Source organism: Bos grunniens, chromosome 5, assembly GCF_055505025.1.
Source record: "Bos grunniens cultivar Pamir isolate PY7600 chromosome 5, Bosgru_T2T1.0, whole genome shotgun sequence".
NCBI classification, from domain to species: domain Eukaryota; kingdom Metazoa; phylum Chordata; class Mammalia; order Artiodactyla; family Bovidae; genus Bos; species Bos grunniens.
In genome coordinates, this window is record NC_141169.1 from 56864203 (window position 1) to 56882633 (window position 18431).

General features: G+C 49.4%; 2 protein-coding genes across 2 annotated transcripts; both read right to left on the reverse strand.

The window, feature by feature from the left end:
* Positions 1-1324: 1324 nt before the first annotated feature.
* On the reverse strand, positions 1325-3771 carry INHBE (inhibin subunit beta E). The gene is made up of 2 exons (XM_086400362.1): positions 3072-3771; positions 1325-2824 (listed from the first exon to the last, which is right to left on the reverse strand). The coding sequence occupies exons 1-2, from the start codon at positions 3367-3369 to the stop codon at positions 2076-2078; spliced, it is 1047 nt and encodes a 348-aa protein (XP_086256488.1). The 5' UTR covers positions 3370-3771; the 3' UTR covers positions 1325-2075.
* A 2016-nt stretch (positions 3772-5787) lies between these two features.
* INHBC (inhibin subunit beta C) lies at positions 5788-18431 on the reverse strand. Its single transcript, XM_086400361.1, has 2 exons — positions 17910-18431; positions 5788-8632 (listed from the first exon to the last, which is right to left on the reverse strand). The coding sequence occupies exons 1-2, from the start codon at positions 18220-18222 to the stop codon at positions 7887-7889; spliced, it is 1059 nt and encodes a 352-aa protein (XP_086256487.1). The 5' UTR covers positions 18223-18431; the 3' UTR covers positions 5788-7886.

The window sequence follows — 18431 nt, forward strand, 5'->3', positions numbered from 1 at the left end:
GGCGGAGGGAATGACCAAAAAATTCACCCGGGAAAAAGAATATTGGAAGTAGGGTCGTCGACTTTAGTTGGTGCTAACTGAGCATTCCACAATCCTGTAGTTTTTCTGCCGGCCTCACCCTTTGGATGGAACATGAGGGGGTTGGGACAGAGTTGGAATGGAAACAAGATTGGGACAGAGTTGGGTTGGGACCCCTGGGCGGAAGGTAAGGGGTCCAGGCAGTATAAAAGGGAGGAGTAACGGCTGCGGCACTGGGTGTAGGGCAGGGTTTGTGTTCACAAAATTACTAAGGAACTCTGAGACGGAAGCTCTGTTCCCCGAGAACTCCTGCTTTTCTTCACCTCGAAGTTCTGGAGGCTGGGGCCACTTCTGCACCTCTACGCTGCCTGCACTCTTGCTGCTCAGCAAAGCTGCCTGCTCCCTCTGCTGGTCCTTCGAGCACATGACACCTTCTCCGAGTCTGGAGGCAGAAGAGAATGGGGAAAGCTTAGATCCCCCAACCAAAGCCCACCTGGGAGCCCACGGAGGGGTTATATAAGCCCAAAGAAACGGAGGGGTACCCTGGCAGAGGCTCCTACTGCAGAGTGGTGGTGTCTGACAGGGGATTGCCCTTTCTTTAGGACTTGTGTTGCCATGGTTACTGGATGCAGGGGAAGGGGCAGCTATTTTAGTCTCTCTGACTTTTCTTTAGGAGAAAGGGGAGAAGACATGGGTTGGGGAAGGAGCCTCTTCCATCAGCCCTCAGATAGCCCTCCCACATCTTAGTTCTGCTTCCAGGAACCACTCCTCCTTGGGTCTGGAGGGTCAATTAGTTAACTCTTCAGTCTGAGGGTCAAGGGGAAAGGTGAAACTAGGGAGAAGTCTGAGGCCTGACAAATATATGTAGTAACTGTGGGAGGACAGATAAGGAGCCCTATTTTAACCTCCCTCCCCCACATGACTTTGACCCAGACACCAGTTAAACCCAAAGGGTCAGGCAAGATCAATGATGATTGGAGGAGGGACCATGCAATGTTCCTTCCAGTGGAGTTCTTTCAGAGTACACTGCTTTCTCCTCTCCATCCAAGACTCTAGATCAGCGGTTCTCAGTTTGCTTTCAATATCCCTTTACACTCTTAAAAATTATTGAGATTTTGTTTATGTTTGTATCAACTTACCATGCTAGACATTAAAACTGAAAAAAAAAAAAAAGTTGTAACCCAAGAATACACAAGCACACATCCCATTAACAAAGATGTCAGAAAGATGATGTAATCACATGTCCTATAGCTTCTGGAAAACTCCACTCTAGACTACTGAGATGTTGAAAATGAAAAGGCAAGTACCATCTTAGTTTTATTGTGAAAATAGTTTTGACCATGTGAAGGGGTCTCAGGGACTTCCTGGGAGTTCCCAGGCCACACTCTGAGAACAGTTGTTTTGGACCACCATCCCAGCCCTTCATGATTCACACTTGACATTTTTTTCTTCATTTTTATTAGGAAAGTATAAACTTTGCCTCCCCAATGGGTCCTGCCCCAGAGAAAAACCAGAAAACTTTTCAGGCTTAGCACCGCTCTCTCTGAACTCCCATTTCTGGGGCTTTCCTAAACACCTCCCCTTAGCCCCTCGCCCAGGTCCCTGTTGAGCCTCCCTTCTAGCACTTCCACAGCCCTTACCCTTGGCCAGACTGTCTCCCCCATCCCAAGGTTGCTGGGCTCTTGATTGGTCCTTCCTTCCCTTACTTGAGGACTTTCTCTTCTCTGGAGAGACTAAGTGATTTTTCTCGGCCCTCTCCTTCCCACACTCCCTCCCATCTTCTTGGACAGTTTAAGGTAGGAACTCACGCTTTCTGGATAGACTTCTTTACAGGACACACTTTCCCCATCTCCCCCACATATCAACCAGCCTGAAATGGGCCAGAGACTGGACACAAAAGTGCCCATTTGGGTCTCAGAGGGGTCAATCCAGTCATATTGCCAGATGACCCATGGGGTGGAGGTGTGGGTCAGGAACCTGATGCCTCCAGCCACGGAGGCCCTCTGTCTGGGGACCCCTAGGTTGATCTCTTCACTCCAGACCCCCAGGTCCTCTTGCTAGCTGCAGCCACAGGCCTCTACCACCATATCCGGCACATCTGTCTTGACCACGTTGCCATCACGGTCAAGGTAGAGGAGAGAGAGAGGCCTTCGGGCAGTAGGGACACAGCAAGAAGTACCCAAGGGCCAAGGGTTGTTGGCCTTGAGGAGACTGAAGACAGCGGAATGGAAGGAGGCGGCAATGCCGGGGCTGCCAGCCAGGTGGGGGGGACACTGGCCACTGCAGTAATTCAGCCGGTACCCCTCGGGTTGCAGGATCCAATCCCGCCATCCCAGCTCCTGGAAGTCTACATAATGGTCTCGCCGACAGCATAAGGGGGTCGCGGGCTCACAGCTGGGGGTCCTCCTCCTGGCCCGGCCTGCTCCAGGCAATTTGGGCCGGGTCTTAAGTTCCAGGAAGGGCCGCTGCTCTCCTGCTGTGTCCAGGAGCTGTGGGGCGACAGTGCGGTTGCCTTCTAGGGGACTGCAGTCCAGTCGGAGTTTCAAGACACCAGACTCCTCACGCTTCAAGCCGCTAGAGGGCAGAGTTAGGGCGTGCCAGCCCGGGGTTGTCAACTGGTGCTCAGCCAGAAAGACGCGGGACCCTCGGCCTCTCCTCCTGCCCCCCCATCGGAAAATCCTCAAGGAAAGAGGGCCGGGAAGGGTGGGGAGCACTTGCAGCCAGAGGCGAGCATGATACAGGTGGTGGGACCGAGGAGTGGACAGGTGGAAGGTGAGTGTGGAGCTGCAGGTGGCGGTGGAGGAGTCTGCCAGAAAGATGAAGGGATTGGAGAATGTGAGCGGAGATGATGCTGTCCCCTGAGACTCCCAAGAGCCCTGCCCTCTGCTCTCGCCAGCTCCCACCTTCGGAAGAAGCAGGGACTTAGAGGCTAGTCCGGCTCCAATTCCTCCTCTTCCTTCCAGACCCGGCTCCCTCTGCTCCTGCTATCATTGTCAAGCTCCCTTTCTGCCTCCCTGCCCTGCCAGCTCTCTGCCTGTCTCTCCCTCACCCACCTGTGAGGACAGCAAAGCTGATGACCTGCTCCCCATTCGCTGGAACCACTCTTCCCCGATGCAGTCTCCGGAGGGCTCTGGTGAGCACCGCCTTGGGTGGAGGATGAGTCAGCCGGGGACGACTGGTCAGCTGTAGTCCCTCAAGGATTTGCTGCTTGGCCAGCTTGAGGACCAGAGCTCGCTCTGCTTGGGGTGCCAGTGTGGGGCCCCCACAGGAGGGACATGCAGACCCTGCCACCTGTGCCCACACCAGTGCCCACAGCAGCACCAGCTGGAGCTGGACCTTGAGGAGTCCCATGGTCCTGGTGAATGGCCCAGGGTCAGGTCTGGGGCCTCGGAGGGCCGTTGCTCCTCCTGTTGAGTCTGGCTGCGTGGAGGCCAATGAGGAGGGCACGGCGGCTGCAGCCACCAGTGCCACACCTACCCTTGGCCAAGGGTAGAGCCACCTATCTTCTGTTGCCTGGAACTCAGGAAGGCGGACAGTGGATGGTCCAATGGGTAGCGATGTTCAGTGCAGTCTGCCAGTTTGACCCTCACAGCTCATGTCTGGCTACCGACCGGGGCCTCTCTGGAGCCAGCAGCCTAGGGCTCCCTCACCTAGTGGTCAGCAGGCAGACCTACCCTCTGAGCCCCAGGATTGGCCAGCTGTGCTGCCCATCAGGCCCCTGCCGTGGGTGGAGGTTGCCCCCTGGAGCTCAGGTTTCACCATCTGGCCCTGGTCACGGAGCTTGAGGTAGGGGTGGGGGGGTGGGGGGCGATGTGGACACGTATGATGCAAGAAGGAGGAGGATTTCACAGGCTCAATCCCCAAGGTCTGGGGCTCGGGGGAGGGAGCTCCATGTGAGCAAGGTGGGAAGGTCACTTCCCCCCATACCTCCAGTCTGTCTAGCTCCTGGCCTCCACTGTTGCAGCAGTTTCCATGAGGCAGCTGGGAGTCCCAGTGGTTATTTTTCTGGGCTAGAAGGAGAGCTTGGTTCTTTTTATTTCTAGCAATGGGGCTGGGACAGGGGTGAGAGGCCGGGGGGCTGGCGGTAGGAATGGAGTCCTCTTGCCCAGGCCAAGGTGGCAGTGTCATGGGGCACAGAAGTTACCTCCTGACCTTGCCTGTGCTGGCTGCCCAGAGTCCAGTTGGACCGGAGCACAACGTGGACGAGGGCTGGAGCCTGGGCGGGGGATGGCATGTCACTGTGATGTCTGGGGAAACCTGGAGAGGTGGGGGAGGTGGTGATGCAATATTACATCAGGGCAGAGTCCATCAAGGATGGCAGAAGGGCATGAGACTTGGAAGGGCCTGTCCCAGACACTGGTTCTCTTTCAGGGGACTCCAAGAGCTGCCTAGATTTGGGGTATCCTAGAAGTGGTGCCAGCCTCAGTTAATGGTGGTGGGACATGGAAGATTTATGGGTTTTTAAGAACAAAACATGGCCAGTATAGCAACCTGAGTCCCAACCCCAGCCTTCCTTATCACACTCCTCACTGCCTTTAAATGAGAGAACCAAGGCCTCATGTCATCAGCCTTTCTCCTTATGCCCCAGTTTCTTCAAGAAGCTGGGAGGAAGTGAGTGCATTTTGGGAAATGGGCCCCTACTCCAGTTTGTTAATCTCCCGGCTATTCAGCCATTGGGGGCTCTCAAGATAGCCTGCTAGATTCTGGCACTAGGGGAAGAGAGGTGGCACTTTGGGGGCCGGGACTCAGTACCACCAGTGTCCACCATGTGGCAGTGCTGAGCCGCTGGACAGCAGAGGGCTTAGTGCTGACCAGCTTCCCAGGGAAGGGGCTGCTCTGGGATGTGGAGAAATTCAGAGGGCTTGCTTCCCCACCTCTCCCTCTGGGGACCCTGCCTCTATGCCAGAAGAATGAGAAGCTGGTGCCTCAGCTCTCTCCGCTTGCCGCTGCCGGAAAGCTGAGGCTGTTATCAGGACCACATCAGTGTTACCTTTAGTTCAGTTTTGGACCTCATCACTGACATGTGGCAATGGAGGGCAGTGAAGGGTGCCACGCTACAGCACCTGTGGTGGGGAGGGGGCCAATGAGACTTTTAGACCCTCTCTCCACCCTGCCTTTCTCCCTAGATCTTGAGTCATATTCAAATCCCTCTGTCCAGGGCTCTCCCCAGCTGCCAGCACCCTCTCTGTTGGTCAAACTTGTGAGTGACAGCTCTCTCTACCCCCTGGGGTCTGGACCCTAGAACTGCAAAGCCGAGGTTTCTGCCTATGGCGCTGTCTCCGAGGGCTAACCTGTGGGTGAGCCTGAGTCAAGGGAGCATCCAGAAGTGACTGCAGGAATCACCAACCCCATTCCTCCCCTGCCCTCTCTGTCAGGTGCCCCCAATTTCCAGCTCTTCTTACCCTCTTGCTGCTGTGCATGGCCTGCCCCTACCTCCCCAGTGACACTTACGTCAGAACCCAGCTATAAATATGCTCTTAGCATCTTAGTCACTTTTCCCAAGAAGTGCTCCCAGGTTATAAATACCCCAGCCATCTGCCTCACAGGCCCGCCCTACCACCAACCTGGCTGGGGGCTGGGGGGTAGCGACAGGCTTGAGAGTGGGTGAGGAAGTAGAAGGAGCCTAAGTGAGTATCTTGCCCTACAGAGAAAAGCCTGAGGAGCCTAGTGTCAGGGGCCAGGGAGTGCTGGAGGAAAAGGTTGGGAAGAGGACAATTCCACTGTTTCTTTTTTGTCAAAAGCAGAGCCAAAAAAGAGAAGGAATAATACTGACTCCTGTTACATTTAGTTTATTTTAAAATTTGCTATTTTGTTCATCTTGGATATTTTTGCATTGATTTTTTAAAATATTGCATTAAAATATTATTTATCTTGACTGATGGAATTTTTGACATCCCCTTAAAATTCTGTCTCCAAGGCAAGTACCTCACTTCACCTCACCTTAGTCTTGACCTTGGGGACTGAAGCTATAGTTGGAAGGAGGGCGGTTAGATTTGGGAGGAGGTGGATTTGGGGTGGGAGACAGTGGTGGAAGAGGGCGGCCTAGCACCAGAAGTCTTCCTTAGATTCTCTCCTTAGGTGAAGATCTCATAAAGTCAAAGGACAGAGAACTTCTGAGCAAGTAAGCATTTGCTCACGAAGCCTGCAGCTCAGATTTGCCTTTCTCCAGGAGGTCTTTCAGGCTCTATCCTTTAGGGTGCCGTTTCCAGGGACCTCAGACCTGGATAGGAGGGGGTTATATGCTGAACAAACACAGACAGCACGTTTCCCAAAGGACACATGGGTTTTGCGCAATCTTGGCCTTGGGTTGCAGACAATATCGACCCCATGGTTCAGGGCTGTCCAGCTAACGGGGGCGGGGTGGCAATAGTGGGGGAAGAGGGCAAAGGTCTGGAGAGGACCCAATCTCAGAGCAAATGCCTCCCTCTTCTCTCCCCAGACTTTCCTTTCCTTCTCCCCATCCTGCTCAAGTGGCCCTTGGCCAGTTCCATCTCCCAAACAGGACTCCTGGCTGGAGCCCTGAGGATCAGTGAAGGAAGGCTGCCTTGTCTCTGCTTCCCACCATGTGTGTGCTCACAGGTTGTCACCTACTTGCTGGTTGAACAGTGATCTGTCTCATCTCTCAGACCGAGGACAGAAGGAGGAGAGGAGCAAGTAAAGCCCAGGTCTTTATTAGCTGGAAGACCAGTGAGGATGGTTCTAGGAAGTAGGATGGGGCCTAAGAAAGGAGGCAGCCTGGAGAAGGAGGAGTCATGATGTGTGGGACAGACATAAAGTTCAGCCCTAAGGAGACTGTGAGGAGAGAAAAGTGGGCAGGGCAGGCAGGCTCTGTGTCATCGGGGGTACCAATCAGGGTCCTGGCAGGAAATAAAAGACCCACTCAGCTGTCTATGTTTGTATCACTAAGAAGACTCAATGAAGGACCTCTTTTCAGAGGTATGGGCAGGGTTAAGGGAACTGAGGAGGGATGTTGAAGCACCCAGGAACTAGCAAAAGGCAGATCAAAGGCTAAGAGGAGACAGGCCAGCGTGTTTCTTACTCCTCTCCCTCTGCCTAGGTTCCAGGGTTCTGTGGGACTGTCGCTATGTTCATATCCCTACAACTCCTGTCCAGCTCCCCACCCCCTCCACAGCTCCAGCTCTGCCCAAGTTCTGGTATCCCTGCTTCCACACTCTTGGCTTGTAAGAGCTTTCCATTCTTGCTAGTTTGCTAGGCCAGTCAAGCTCAGCAGGAAGCCAGAAGCCAAAGGAACTCAGGTGAGTCTGCCCCCAAGGGTACAGAGCCAGATGGATAAGGACAAAGAATGAATGAAGGCATGCCAAGAGAGGCTTTAGCAACCCACTGGGCAAGTCAGAGGGAAAAGGGCTCAAGACATAGAGAGGATGTAATGTTTGGTGGATCTAAGGGAGGGACTCATTGGAGATCCAGAAAAGCAGGGAACGGAGCTGGCCAACTCATCCTGCAGTGGGGGACGTGCAGTAGAAAGGGCAGGGAGGCACCATGGATTGCAGCTGGGCTGTGGGTGTCTGTCTGGGACTCAGATGGCACTGCTCATGGCTGGAGATGGATTAGAGTCCCTGGGGTGGCAGTTGAGCTCATGGGGCTTGCTGAATGGACTCCGCCCCAGGAAAGGGGCTAGTCATTATGAAGATGGTACCATGGCTGTCCTTAGATCACATCTTAGGAGATGTGATGAAGGTCTCCTCACATCAAAGTGGGGATAATTTCCCCAAGTTGCTCAGGAAGAGGGTGTCCATCTTCTGAACAGAGGCAGTAAGAGGGCCACACCCTACTATCAAGGAAGAGCACCTCCGTCAGGGCGTGTTTGCCTGTCCCCCCTCCCCCCAGCGGCCTGTGCCACACACAGACTAACTGCACCCACAGGCCTCTACCACCATGTCAGGTATGTCAGTCTTGACAATGTTGCTGTCCCTGTCATAGTAGAGCAGAGAGAGGGGGCGCTGGACGGTGGGCACACAGCATGAACTCCCTCTGGTGGTGCCTGCAGCTGTGTTGACCTTGAGAAGATTGAGCACCGAGGTGTAAAAGGAGGCAGCGATGCCTGGCATGCCTGCCACATGCAGGGGGCACTGCCCTGTGCAGAAGTTCATCGCATAGCCCTCAGGCTGGATGATCCAGTCATGCCATCCGATCTCCCGGAAGTCCACGAAGAACTCTTGTCGACAGCACATCTTGGACCTGCCCTGGCAGTCGATGCCTCGACGACGAACCCGGTGCTGGCCCCCGACTCTCACCCGAGCTGTCACGAAAGGCCTATGTGCAGCCCCAGCCAGGACGACTGGGCTCCAGTCCACCTGTCCTTCAGGGGCCAGCTCCAGGGCCAGGTGCCCCTGGCTATAGGCAGTCTGAGCTTCAGGCCCCAGGAGAAGCTGGTGCCAGCCAGTGTCGTCTACCTGCAGCAGGTGCTGAGTGGCCGAGGTGAGGTTGGTGTCATGTGGGCTGAGCTCAAGGACCCTCACCTTCAGAGGGCAGGTGGTATTGGGAGGGAGCTGCACAAAGAACATGAGGCTGGCCTGCTGGACCTCCAAGCCTCCAGCCGAGCTGTCAGAGGAGAAATGGAAATCCAGACGAGTCTGAGTAGTGTTGCAGAGGCCTGTGGACACGAGAAGCTCCAGTCATTGTGGCCTTCTGAGTGTCATTCTACCTGCTACCTCGCTGTGCGTTCCTTCTCAACCACAGTCCTGGCACTGTTAAGGACCCTTTCCTTCTTAAAAATCTCTTCTCACAACTCTCTTAGGATTCTTCCTTAATTTTCTTTACTGGCTTTTCTTTCTCTGACCATCCCTCCAGTGCAAGAGTTCTTTGGTCTGTCTTTGACCTTCACTTCCTCTTTTTTTTTTTACCCTTATTTCCCCAACCAGGGATCGAGCTTGCCCACCCCCCTGCAGTGGAAGCTCGGAGTCTTAACCACTGGACCCCCAGGGAAGCCCCATTTCCTCTTACTCTACACTGAGGGGAGCCCTGACCCACAGCTGTGGGCAGCCAACGCAAATCTTATGCTGGTGATTCCTGAATCTGTCAGTCCAGTCCAGACCATTTTGCACCTTGGGAATCACCAAGCTTCAGGCCTAAACTTCTAACTGCTTAATTTTGCCACATTCTGTGGAAATGTAGAAATCATTATTTTCCTCCCTATATACCTCTCTCTCTGTTCTTAGAATTGGTCGCACCATTATTTTGCTTATCATCTTTAGAAACCCTAAGATCACCTCCTTTATTCTCCACATCCAGTTCCTCACCAGAGTGGTTCTAATGACTGGCATAGGGACTTACCTGGCTGTCCAGTGGTTAAGACTTCTAGTGCGAGGGGCCTGGGTTCAATTCCTGGTCAAGGAACTAGGATCCCACTTGCTGTGGAGCTCGACCAAAAAAAAAATGGCTCTGCATTTCTTCCTGTGCCTATCACTGTTGCCCGATTCCCCCTCTTCGTCTCTCACCTGACCTACTGAAACACATGAATTGGATTTCTGCTCCCTCTACTCCTGCTCTTGTCAGGATCACTAACACCTCCCATGTTGCCATATCCACATGGTTTCATCTCTATATTTGCCTTACCTGAACTTCAAGCAGGTGTTTGACACAGTGGACCATTCCTTCCTTCTGGAAATATTTCCTTCTCTTGGCTTTCATGACTCTGGCTACTCTATCTTGGTTTCTTTGGCTGACAGCTCCTCTTCCTCTGCCTGACCTCTAAATGTTGGAGGTCCTCAGCTCCCTTCACTTCTCTATCTGTACTCTCTCCCAGAAAGATCCCATCAATTCCCTTGGCTTTCAATTTCATCTATATGCTGATAACTCCCCAGATACCTATATCTGTGGCCCTGACCTCTCCCTGAGCTTCAGGCTTGTATATCCAGCCGCAGATCTGATATTCCACTAGGATATCCAATGCTATCTCAAACTTTTCAAGTTCAGAGAAGAACTCTAGGTTTATCCTCCCTGACCCCCAACTCAAACCTGTTCTTTCTTCAATCTTCCCTTTCCCTATAAAGGAAAAATAGGGACTTAAACCAAAGTCTTGCTTGCCCTCATTCCCTTCTTTGAAATTATCTGCAGACCTGTCAACTATATCTCCAGTTCATAATGTAATTTCACTTAACCTCACCTCCTCTACCATACATTAGTTCAACCCACAATCATCTTTTTCTTGAACTATGGCAATAGCTTGCCAAGTGATTGGTTCACTCTTGCCCACAAAACCATTCTTCACACATTAGTCAGAGTAATTTTGTTTTTTTCCTGGCTGTGTTATGTGGCATGTGGGATCTCAGTTCCCTAACCAGGGATCAAACTCACACCTACTGCAGTTGAAGCACGGAGTCTTAACCACTGGACCACCAGGGAAGTCCCAGAGTAATTTTTTTATAGCATAAATCTGATCAGCTTAATCATCTCAGCTTAAAACCCTTCAAAGGCTTCCCTTTGCTATTTGAATAAAATCTAAACCCCTTAACAGGGACTTCCCTGGTGGTCCTGTGGTTAAGAATCCACCTTCCAATGCAAAGGACATGAGTTCAATCCCTGATCCTTGGGGAACTAAGGTCCCACATGCTGTGGTGCAGCTAAGCCCTAGTGCCACAACTAGAGAAGCCTAGTCACCACAAGGAAGAGCCTGCGCACTGCAATGAAGACTCAGAACAGCCAAAATTAGAATACATAAACCCCTTAACATTCTTGCCTAGAGAAATCCATGGACAGAGGAGCCTGGCGAGCTATAGTCCATGGACATTCAGAGTCAGACACAGCTGAAGCAACTTAGAACACACACACAGCATAGAAAACTTGAATGATTAGGCATTCTGCCACTTAATGACTATATTCTACCTATACTGGGTTTTTTTCTGTTCCTTGAACGCTTACGAAGCATGGACCCACCTCATGGCCTTTGCACTTGCTATTTCCCCTGCCTGGAATGTCTTTCCCAGAATGTTGAATGACTGGCTCCTTCTTGCCATTCAGTTCAAATTTGCTTCTTTAGAGGGGCTTCCCTGACTGACCTAGCTAAAACAGCCTTCAACTTTACCCTCATCTCTTTAATACACTATCCTGTTTAACCGGTCTTTATGGCCACTGTTGCTCTCTGTAATCATCTTGGCTTTTTTGTTTGTTTGTTGACTATATGCTTCTCCTTCCCTCTTCTTCCCCCATCCCCACTCCCAGCCAGGATGTAAACTCCACAAAGGTACAGATTGTGTCTATGTGGCCCACCACTGTATCCCTAGCACCTGGTACATAATAGGCATTCAATAAACACTTTTTGAGTGGATGGCTTTTCATTCTTTTTTTTTTTTTAATTCATTTTTTTTTAATGGACCAGTTTTAAAGTCTGTTTTGAAAACCAAAGGTTTTCCGGCCGCGAGGCATGTAGGATCTTAATTCTCTGACCAGGGATTGAATCCCCACCACTTGTGTTGAAAGGTGAAGTCTTAACCACGAGACTGCCAGGGAAGTCAGGTCTTTATTCTTATTTTATGCAGACATCAGAATTATTTTCCAAAAGGCTAGATCATAAAATTCATAGTTAAAAAAAACTTATTGATGAATACACCTGTTTTAGGAGGCAATTAAATGCCATTATGCTTTGGCCTTAGTGACTCTTTTTTATTTAAGTAAAGAATGCTTTATTGTGGGAATGTCACTGATACGCTCATGGGCATAAAAGAGCAGAAACTAAAATTCAGCTAGACTTGGCGTGAATTGTAAAGCCTGGAATATGGTTGTTCTAGACAGCTCTGAAAGTCTACAAGATATCAGTCATCTCAGTCTTCCTAGGTAAGTCTACTCCCTTCTTCTCTTTCTGTGGATCTACCTCTTTTGCCTCCCTGTGAACTTCCTCAGGTCCCTAAATGGTGGCCCCAGCTCCTGAGTCTACAGAACTTTTAACTTAGTTAAAAGTTCTTCCTAGCTAAGTGACCTGATTCTTCAGTGTTCCAATTCCAAAATCCTTAAAGAAGAGTCTGATTGGCCCAGCTAATGTTTTCTTATTAGGTCACTAAGCGCTCTTACCTTTTAGAACCTCGTAAGTCACCCCAATTATGGCAGGCAGACACAGAACCAGCAGGGGCTGTGGTAGACTTTCACATTGTTGACTATCAGTGAACAATACCTCCCAATATTCACAGTTTTGTGCAATCCCTTCCCATATTAATTCTGGGCTTGGCACATGACTTGATTTGGCCAATGAGAGGTAGGCAAGCATGGTGCAAGTAGATGCTTAATAAGCACTTAATAAGTACTTTGAGGCTTCCCCCTCTTGGAAGGAAACCTTTATTTTAAATTGCTTTTTTTCATTTGGCCACATGTGGGACCTTAGTTCCCTGACTGGTTATTGAACCTATGCCCCCTGTACTGGAGGTGTGGAGTCTTAACCACTGGACTGCCAAAGGAGTACAGGAAACCTCTAAATGCTTTAAAGAAACTTGAGCTAGACTACTGAATGATGAGAAGCCATGTGGAGAGAGACTTCGTAAGATCAGAGGCCATCCTAGAGATTTCAGCCCCGTCTGAGAATGCAATTACTTGAATGACCTCAGCGATCCCTCATCAAGTGAAGGAACTGTCCAGAATAAGTCCAGTCAAACTACAAAATCACAGAAAATACTGATTTTTTTTTTTTTGCTTTAAACCTCAATTTTTGAGCTGATCTGCTATATTAATGGATAACTAAAACAGAAATAAGTATCCGAAGTGGTGTACACCATAGAAAAGGCTTAAAATATGCAGTACAGGCTTAGGGTCTGGGTGGCAGACAAGGGATGGAAGGACAGCAGGGAGACTGTTAGTGAAGACAGGAAGGACAGCGAAGAAATCGCTGTTGGAAGCTAGAGAAAGGGGAACCTGTGTTATGTATTGGCTATCGTCTCTGGTAACTTGGAAGCTAGAAATGGTATCTAACAAAGTTGTGAATTTAGCTAAAGGTATTTCCAGCAGAATGTTGAAAGTTTGGCTTATTTTAGCTGCCTATGATAAGGCATCTCAAGAGTGAGATGAACTAAAAAAGGAACTGTTCAGTGTTCAAGCAGAATTTAGAGAAAAACTTTCCAACAGGACTTGTTAGATTGAACAATAAAATATTTTTTCATTCCTCAACTCTGTCTGGCAAAAGGTTCTCAAACTAAGAAATGGTCTCAGGGCAAAAATCAACCCCAGGACACTGCAGGTAGAACATGGCTTCAGAGTTATGATCAAAACAGTAAAGGATAAGCTCTAAGACCTTTTGTTAGGATCTAACATCTTTGTTAAGATCTTTTTTTTTTTTTTTTTCAATCACACTAGTTCCCCAGCCAGGGATGGAACCAGTGCTCCTGCAGTGGAAGCACAGAGTCTTAATCACTGGGCCACCAGGGAAGTTCAAAGATCTAAAATGTAAGATGTTTTTCTATAGATTCTCTCAACTAGACAGAAGGGCTTCTAAGAATCTTATCCCCCAACACCCTGACTTGTAACCTAAAGATGGGCATCTGTCTTGATAGAATGGAGTGCCTTTTGTCTGACTGAGTAGACTATAATTTATTATTTAAAAGGCTCACAGAGTTTTAAAGAGAATTTTAATAGGGAAAGCAGCACCAATTTGGACTAAAAGAGATAGAGATGACTCAGAATGAAAAGAAGTCTTCAGGTCTCCAGGCCCCCAATTTTTGGGGGCAGATGCAGGCTGAGAAAATTACTCTACTGCAAACACAGGCCACTTTTTATTTAAAAGGAAAGACATCTGGGGCTGGCACTAAGTGCTGAGAGAGCAGATCTAGAAGCCTAGGAGAGCAATGGTGGGCTCTTCTTAAGAGGAGAGGAAAATTGCAGGAAAAGGCCTTAACCAAAGGAATTCCAGACTTAGGGTAGAATTTTCATGAACCAGTGACTGCTCTGCATCTTCCTCCCCTGGCTCCCATTTTGAACAGGTGTATCTATTATGATTATCCCATTCCTGTCTCAGCATTGTACGTTAGGTATGTGGGAAGAAGATAACTTGAATTTTTAGGTCAAAGGCAATGTTGTGCTGGTAAATATTTAACAACTGGATTCCAGAGTTGGGGGAAAAGGCGCTGATTAATAGTGTTAGCCAATTTCTGAGGAATACATTCTCCTATATTGGCCAATTTCAGACTACCACTGATACCAATGAATGCACAGTTGGCAGATGTTCACCATCAGGCCTCAAGAACCAGTCTGAGCCAGTGTCAGGACACCACTGGAGGGTCTTCCCCTGGTTTCTCCAGGGCCCCAAGCTCTTTCTCTTTGTATCTCCAGCAAGAACAATTCTCAGATCTTCTCTTTCACACAATGGTGGAGATGATATCTTAAGCTGGGAATGAAAACTTGAAACTAAAATATTTAAATGTAAAAGATAAGATCCAGGGATCAGTCATTCTCATCTCCAAAGTTCACTTTGGGTCACACCCCCTCCAGCCTGAATGTTGTATTCATTCATTGATTAGCAAATATGGAAAGTATATAGACTTTAAAGTCAGAGAGAACTGTGTTTGAATTCTGCCCTTGGTAAGCTGTATGACCTTGGCCATGTAAATTATCTTCTTCGAGTTTCAGTTTCTGCATTCTTAAGATGGGAATGATAAAATGTTAGTCGCTCTTTGCGACCCCATGGACTGTAGCCTGCCAGGCTCCTCTGTCCGTGGAATTCTCCAGGCTAGAATACTGGAATGGGTTGCCATTTCCTTCTCCAGGGGATCCTACTGGCGATCTTCAGGGAATCTACTCCAGGGGATCTCCAGGGGATCTTCCTGACCCAGGGATCGAACCCAGGTCTCTGGAGTTGCAGGCTGATTCTTTACCATCTGAGTGACCAGGGAATGATAAAGTCTACTTTATGCAAGGATTAACTGAGAGGAGGCAGGTACAATAAATACCTGGTAATTGTCATTACTGCCACAGTGTGCCAGGAACTGGCCTAAGCATCAGGGATACAAAGGTGAAAAAAAACCATCCAGAAGGCACAGTGGTAAAGAATCCACCTGCTGATGCAGGGGACATGGATTTGACCCGTGATCTGGGAAGATCCCACATGTGAGGAGCAACTAACCCCATGAGACGCAGTTACCGAGCCCACACTTTGGAGTCCAAGAGCCACAACTACTGAGCTCACGTGCTGTAACCACTGAAGCCCTCATGCCTAGAGCCTGTGCTCTGCGACAAGAGAAGCTGAAGCAATAAGCCTGTGCACAGCAATGAAGACCCAGTGCAACAAAAAATAAAATAAATATTAAAAAAATAAAGTAACAAGGCTTAGTTGCAGATAGGATGGTGACAGCAATAAATAATTGTAAAACCAACCAGGATTGTGGTGTTCAAAGGACTCATGGTTTCATGGCCATCGTCCACTTTGTGTTCATCCACTCCAAACTACCTTCAACTCCAAATGCAGTCCGTTTCTTGAGTTTTACTCGTGTTTTTCCATTTAGGATGTTGTTTACCATTTTTTACCCATTGAAGTCAAACTTCCTGTACAATCTAGCCTATTTCTAAACTTCTAAAAGACTTCCCTGTCCTGTCAGATCCCAGTGACTGACTTCTGGCCATCAAGGGCTTGTGTTCTCATCCAGCATTAATTTCATTCTGCCTTGTGTTCTAGGTAATTTATTTCTAGCAGTAACAATTAAACTCTTCATGGGCAGAAGCTGAGTCTTCTAAGTTCCCTGCCACCTTCTCCCTTCTAAGTGAAAGAAAGTGAAAGTGTTAGTCGCTCAGTCGTGTCCAACTCTTTGCAACCCTGTGTACTGTAGTCTGCCAGGCTCCTCTGTCTGTGGGTTTCTCCAGGCAAGAATACTGGAGTGGGTTGCCATTCCCTTCTTCAGGGGACCTTCCCGACCCAGGGATTGAACCTGGGTCTCCTGCATTGCAGGCAGATTCTTTACTGTTTGAGCCACCAGGGAAGCCCATGCTTTCTAAGTACATTAATTAGTTCACTTAATTCTCTCAACTATCCTCTCATTATCTCTGTTTTGCAACTGAGAAAACTATCAACAACCCATGACATATATTAATAAGTAGCTGAGCCGGAATTTGAGCCCAGTTTATCTGGCTCCAGAGTTTGTGTTCTTAATTATGAGCAGAAACCCTTTTTTGAGCTGGAATAGGGTCTCATTCATCACTGGGGACTCTAGACATGGTCAAGCTGACCTACAGAATGGTTTGGTTGGTTGTCAAGCATCTACTCTGTTTGCAAGAGGCAGAGTGGTATAATGGTCAAGGTCAAGCACTTGAGACTCAGGCTGTCTGGTTCCACCACTTACTGGTCATATGACCTTGAGCTAGCTACTCAACCTCTTTGAGCCTCAGTTTCATCACTTCTAAAATACAGACGATAATAGTATTTGCCTACCTGACTTGTGAGGCTTTCAAGGAGTTAGTATCTGTAAAAGGTTTAGAACACTGTAAACATTGTATGTGTGGGTGTTCATTCGCTTCAGTCACGTCTGACTCTTTGTGACCCTATGGATTGTAGCCTGCCAGATTTCTCTGTCCCTAGGATTCTCCAGGCAAGAATACTGGAGTGGGTTGCCATGCCCTCCTCCAGGGGATCTTCACGACCCAGGGATCGAACTCGAGTCTTGTGTGTCTCCTGCATTGCAGGAGCCATCGGGGAAGCCCAAATATTGTATAAGTGTTAGTTATTTCTACTATATACTAGTCTCTGGTGATAATGTAAGGAATAAATGACAGTTCCTGAACTCAAGGGGTCGAATTCTATGGAAAGACAGACTTCATAGAAAACCTGGAAACAGACAATTCCACAAGGAAGGTCCAGGTTCTGGGTGAGGGTATGGGGGCCACAAGAGAGGGAGCCCCTCGGCCTCAAGTCAGGGTGGGTATTTTCAGGATAGGAGTGCTGGGTCTTGAAGGGAGTAGATGCTGACCAAAGGAAAGGGACCAGGATTGGGAAGGGCCTTCTAAACCTAAGACAAAACTTGTAAGAAGCTCAGAGGCAAGAGAGATCACTTGTTTATGTTCTGTTTCTCAGATCCTGTCTCTGAATTCTATATTTTTTTTTTGGCCCCACCTTGAGGCTCCTGAGATCTTAGTTCCTCAACCAGGAATTGAACCTGGGCTCTCAGCCATGAGGGTACAGAGTCCTAAACCACTGGCATACATGCTCAGTCACGTCCCACTTTTTCTGACCCCATGGACTGCAGCCTGCCCTCCAGGCTCTTCCATCCATGAAATTTTCCAGGCAAGAACACTGGAGTGGGTTGCCATTTCCTACTCCAAAACCACTGGACCACCAACGAATTCCCCTGTCTCTGAATTCTTGATATTCTCTCCAGCTGCCCACTAAATTCTCTACCCAACTGCTGTTCTTTATCTATCCTTTAAATATCTTTCTGAGCCCCATTTTGACCCTGTTCTGATGTGGGGACCCAAGGTAATCAAGGCAAGAGGACAGGAGTCAGTGGAGCGAAATTGTAATCGGAGTGTTTCTCTTTTCTACCTTTTACTCAAATGAGGTATCTGGGGAGGACAGGGTACAGAGAAGCTGGATCCTGGGGCCAGAGGAGGGACAGACTCTCCAGTTCCCAGACCCTGAGTCCAGGCTCAGGTAGTGGTTGGGCTTACATCACAGCCTGTGGAAGTGTGTGGGGCCTGCAGAGAGAGGAACCAGGGGAGATAGGGGTAGGCAGTCTTAAAGAGAAGTGAAAGGTACCCACTTCTCATGTGCCCATTGATCAAGTCTAAACTTATAAGGGAGCGCTTGGGTGGGTGGGGGTTTGGAGCCTGTGATTAGGAGACTATAGACTGTGAGAGGCCAGAGTTGGGATGGTTTTGGGGAGAAAGTCAGAGGTTAGATATCGGGGAGGAAGCTTTTCGTTTCCTGAGGAGATCAAGTTTAGGAGAAGATCTATAGGCCAAGAACCCACCTGTCTCGGCAAAGCTGATGATCTCATACTCCTGTCCCTCATCGGCTTCCGGAAGCGCCCCCTGTGGGGGCCCGTGGAGTCGATGCAGGGCAGCCCGCAGAGCAACTCCGGACACAGGCCGGCCCAGGGTGGGGCGCTGGCTGAGGTGCAGCTTGTCCAAGATGCTCCTCTTGGCCAGGTTAAGCAGCAGCTCCCGGTGGCTCTCCACGTCCAAGGCAGGCTCCCCGCATGCTGGACACTGTCTGTCAGCCCTGGGAGTGGCCACCATGGCTGCAGCCAGGACCAGGAAGGCCAGGAACAAGGAGCAGATCATCACCAAGGGGCTTCCTTGAGCTATGCACCTGAGACAGAGCTGCAACCCCGTGGTTCAGGGTCTCAACAGCTGTGGTCTCGGCTCCTTCCCTGCTGGCTGCCAGGGGCCCCGGAAGGAGAGTGTGTCCAGCTGGCATGACTCCTGGTTGTAGGGGGTAGAGTAGTCAAACATCCAACTTGAGAGATGAAGCAGTTACAGGTAGAATCTGG

Coding starts and splice junctions, on each gene's coding strand:
- INHBE (XM_086400362.1), bottom strand. CDS start 3,369: ATGGGACTCCTCAAGGTCCAGCTCCAGCTGGTGCTGCTGTGGGCACTG. Junction 2,825..3,071: donor CAGCTTTGCTGTCCTCACAG/GTGGGTGAGGGA, acceptor TCTTTCTGGCAG/ACTCCTCCACCGCCACCTGC.
- INHBC (XM_086400361.1), bottom strand. CDS start 18,222: ATGATCTGCTCCTTGTTCCTGGCCTTCCTGGTCCTGGCTGCAGCCATG. Junction 8,633..17,909: donor CATCAGCTTTGCCGAGACAG/GTGGGTTCTTGG, acceptor TCGTGTCCACAG/GCCTCTGCAACACTACTCAG.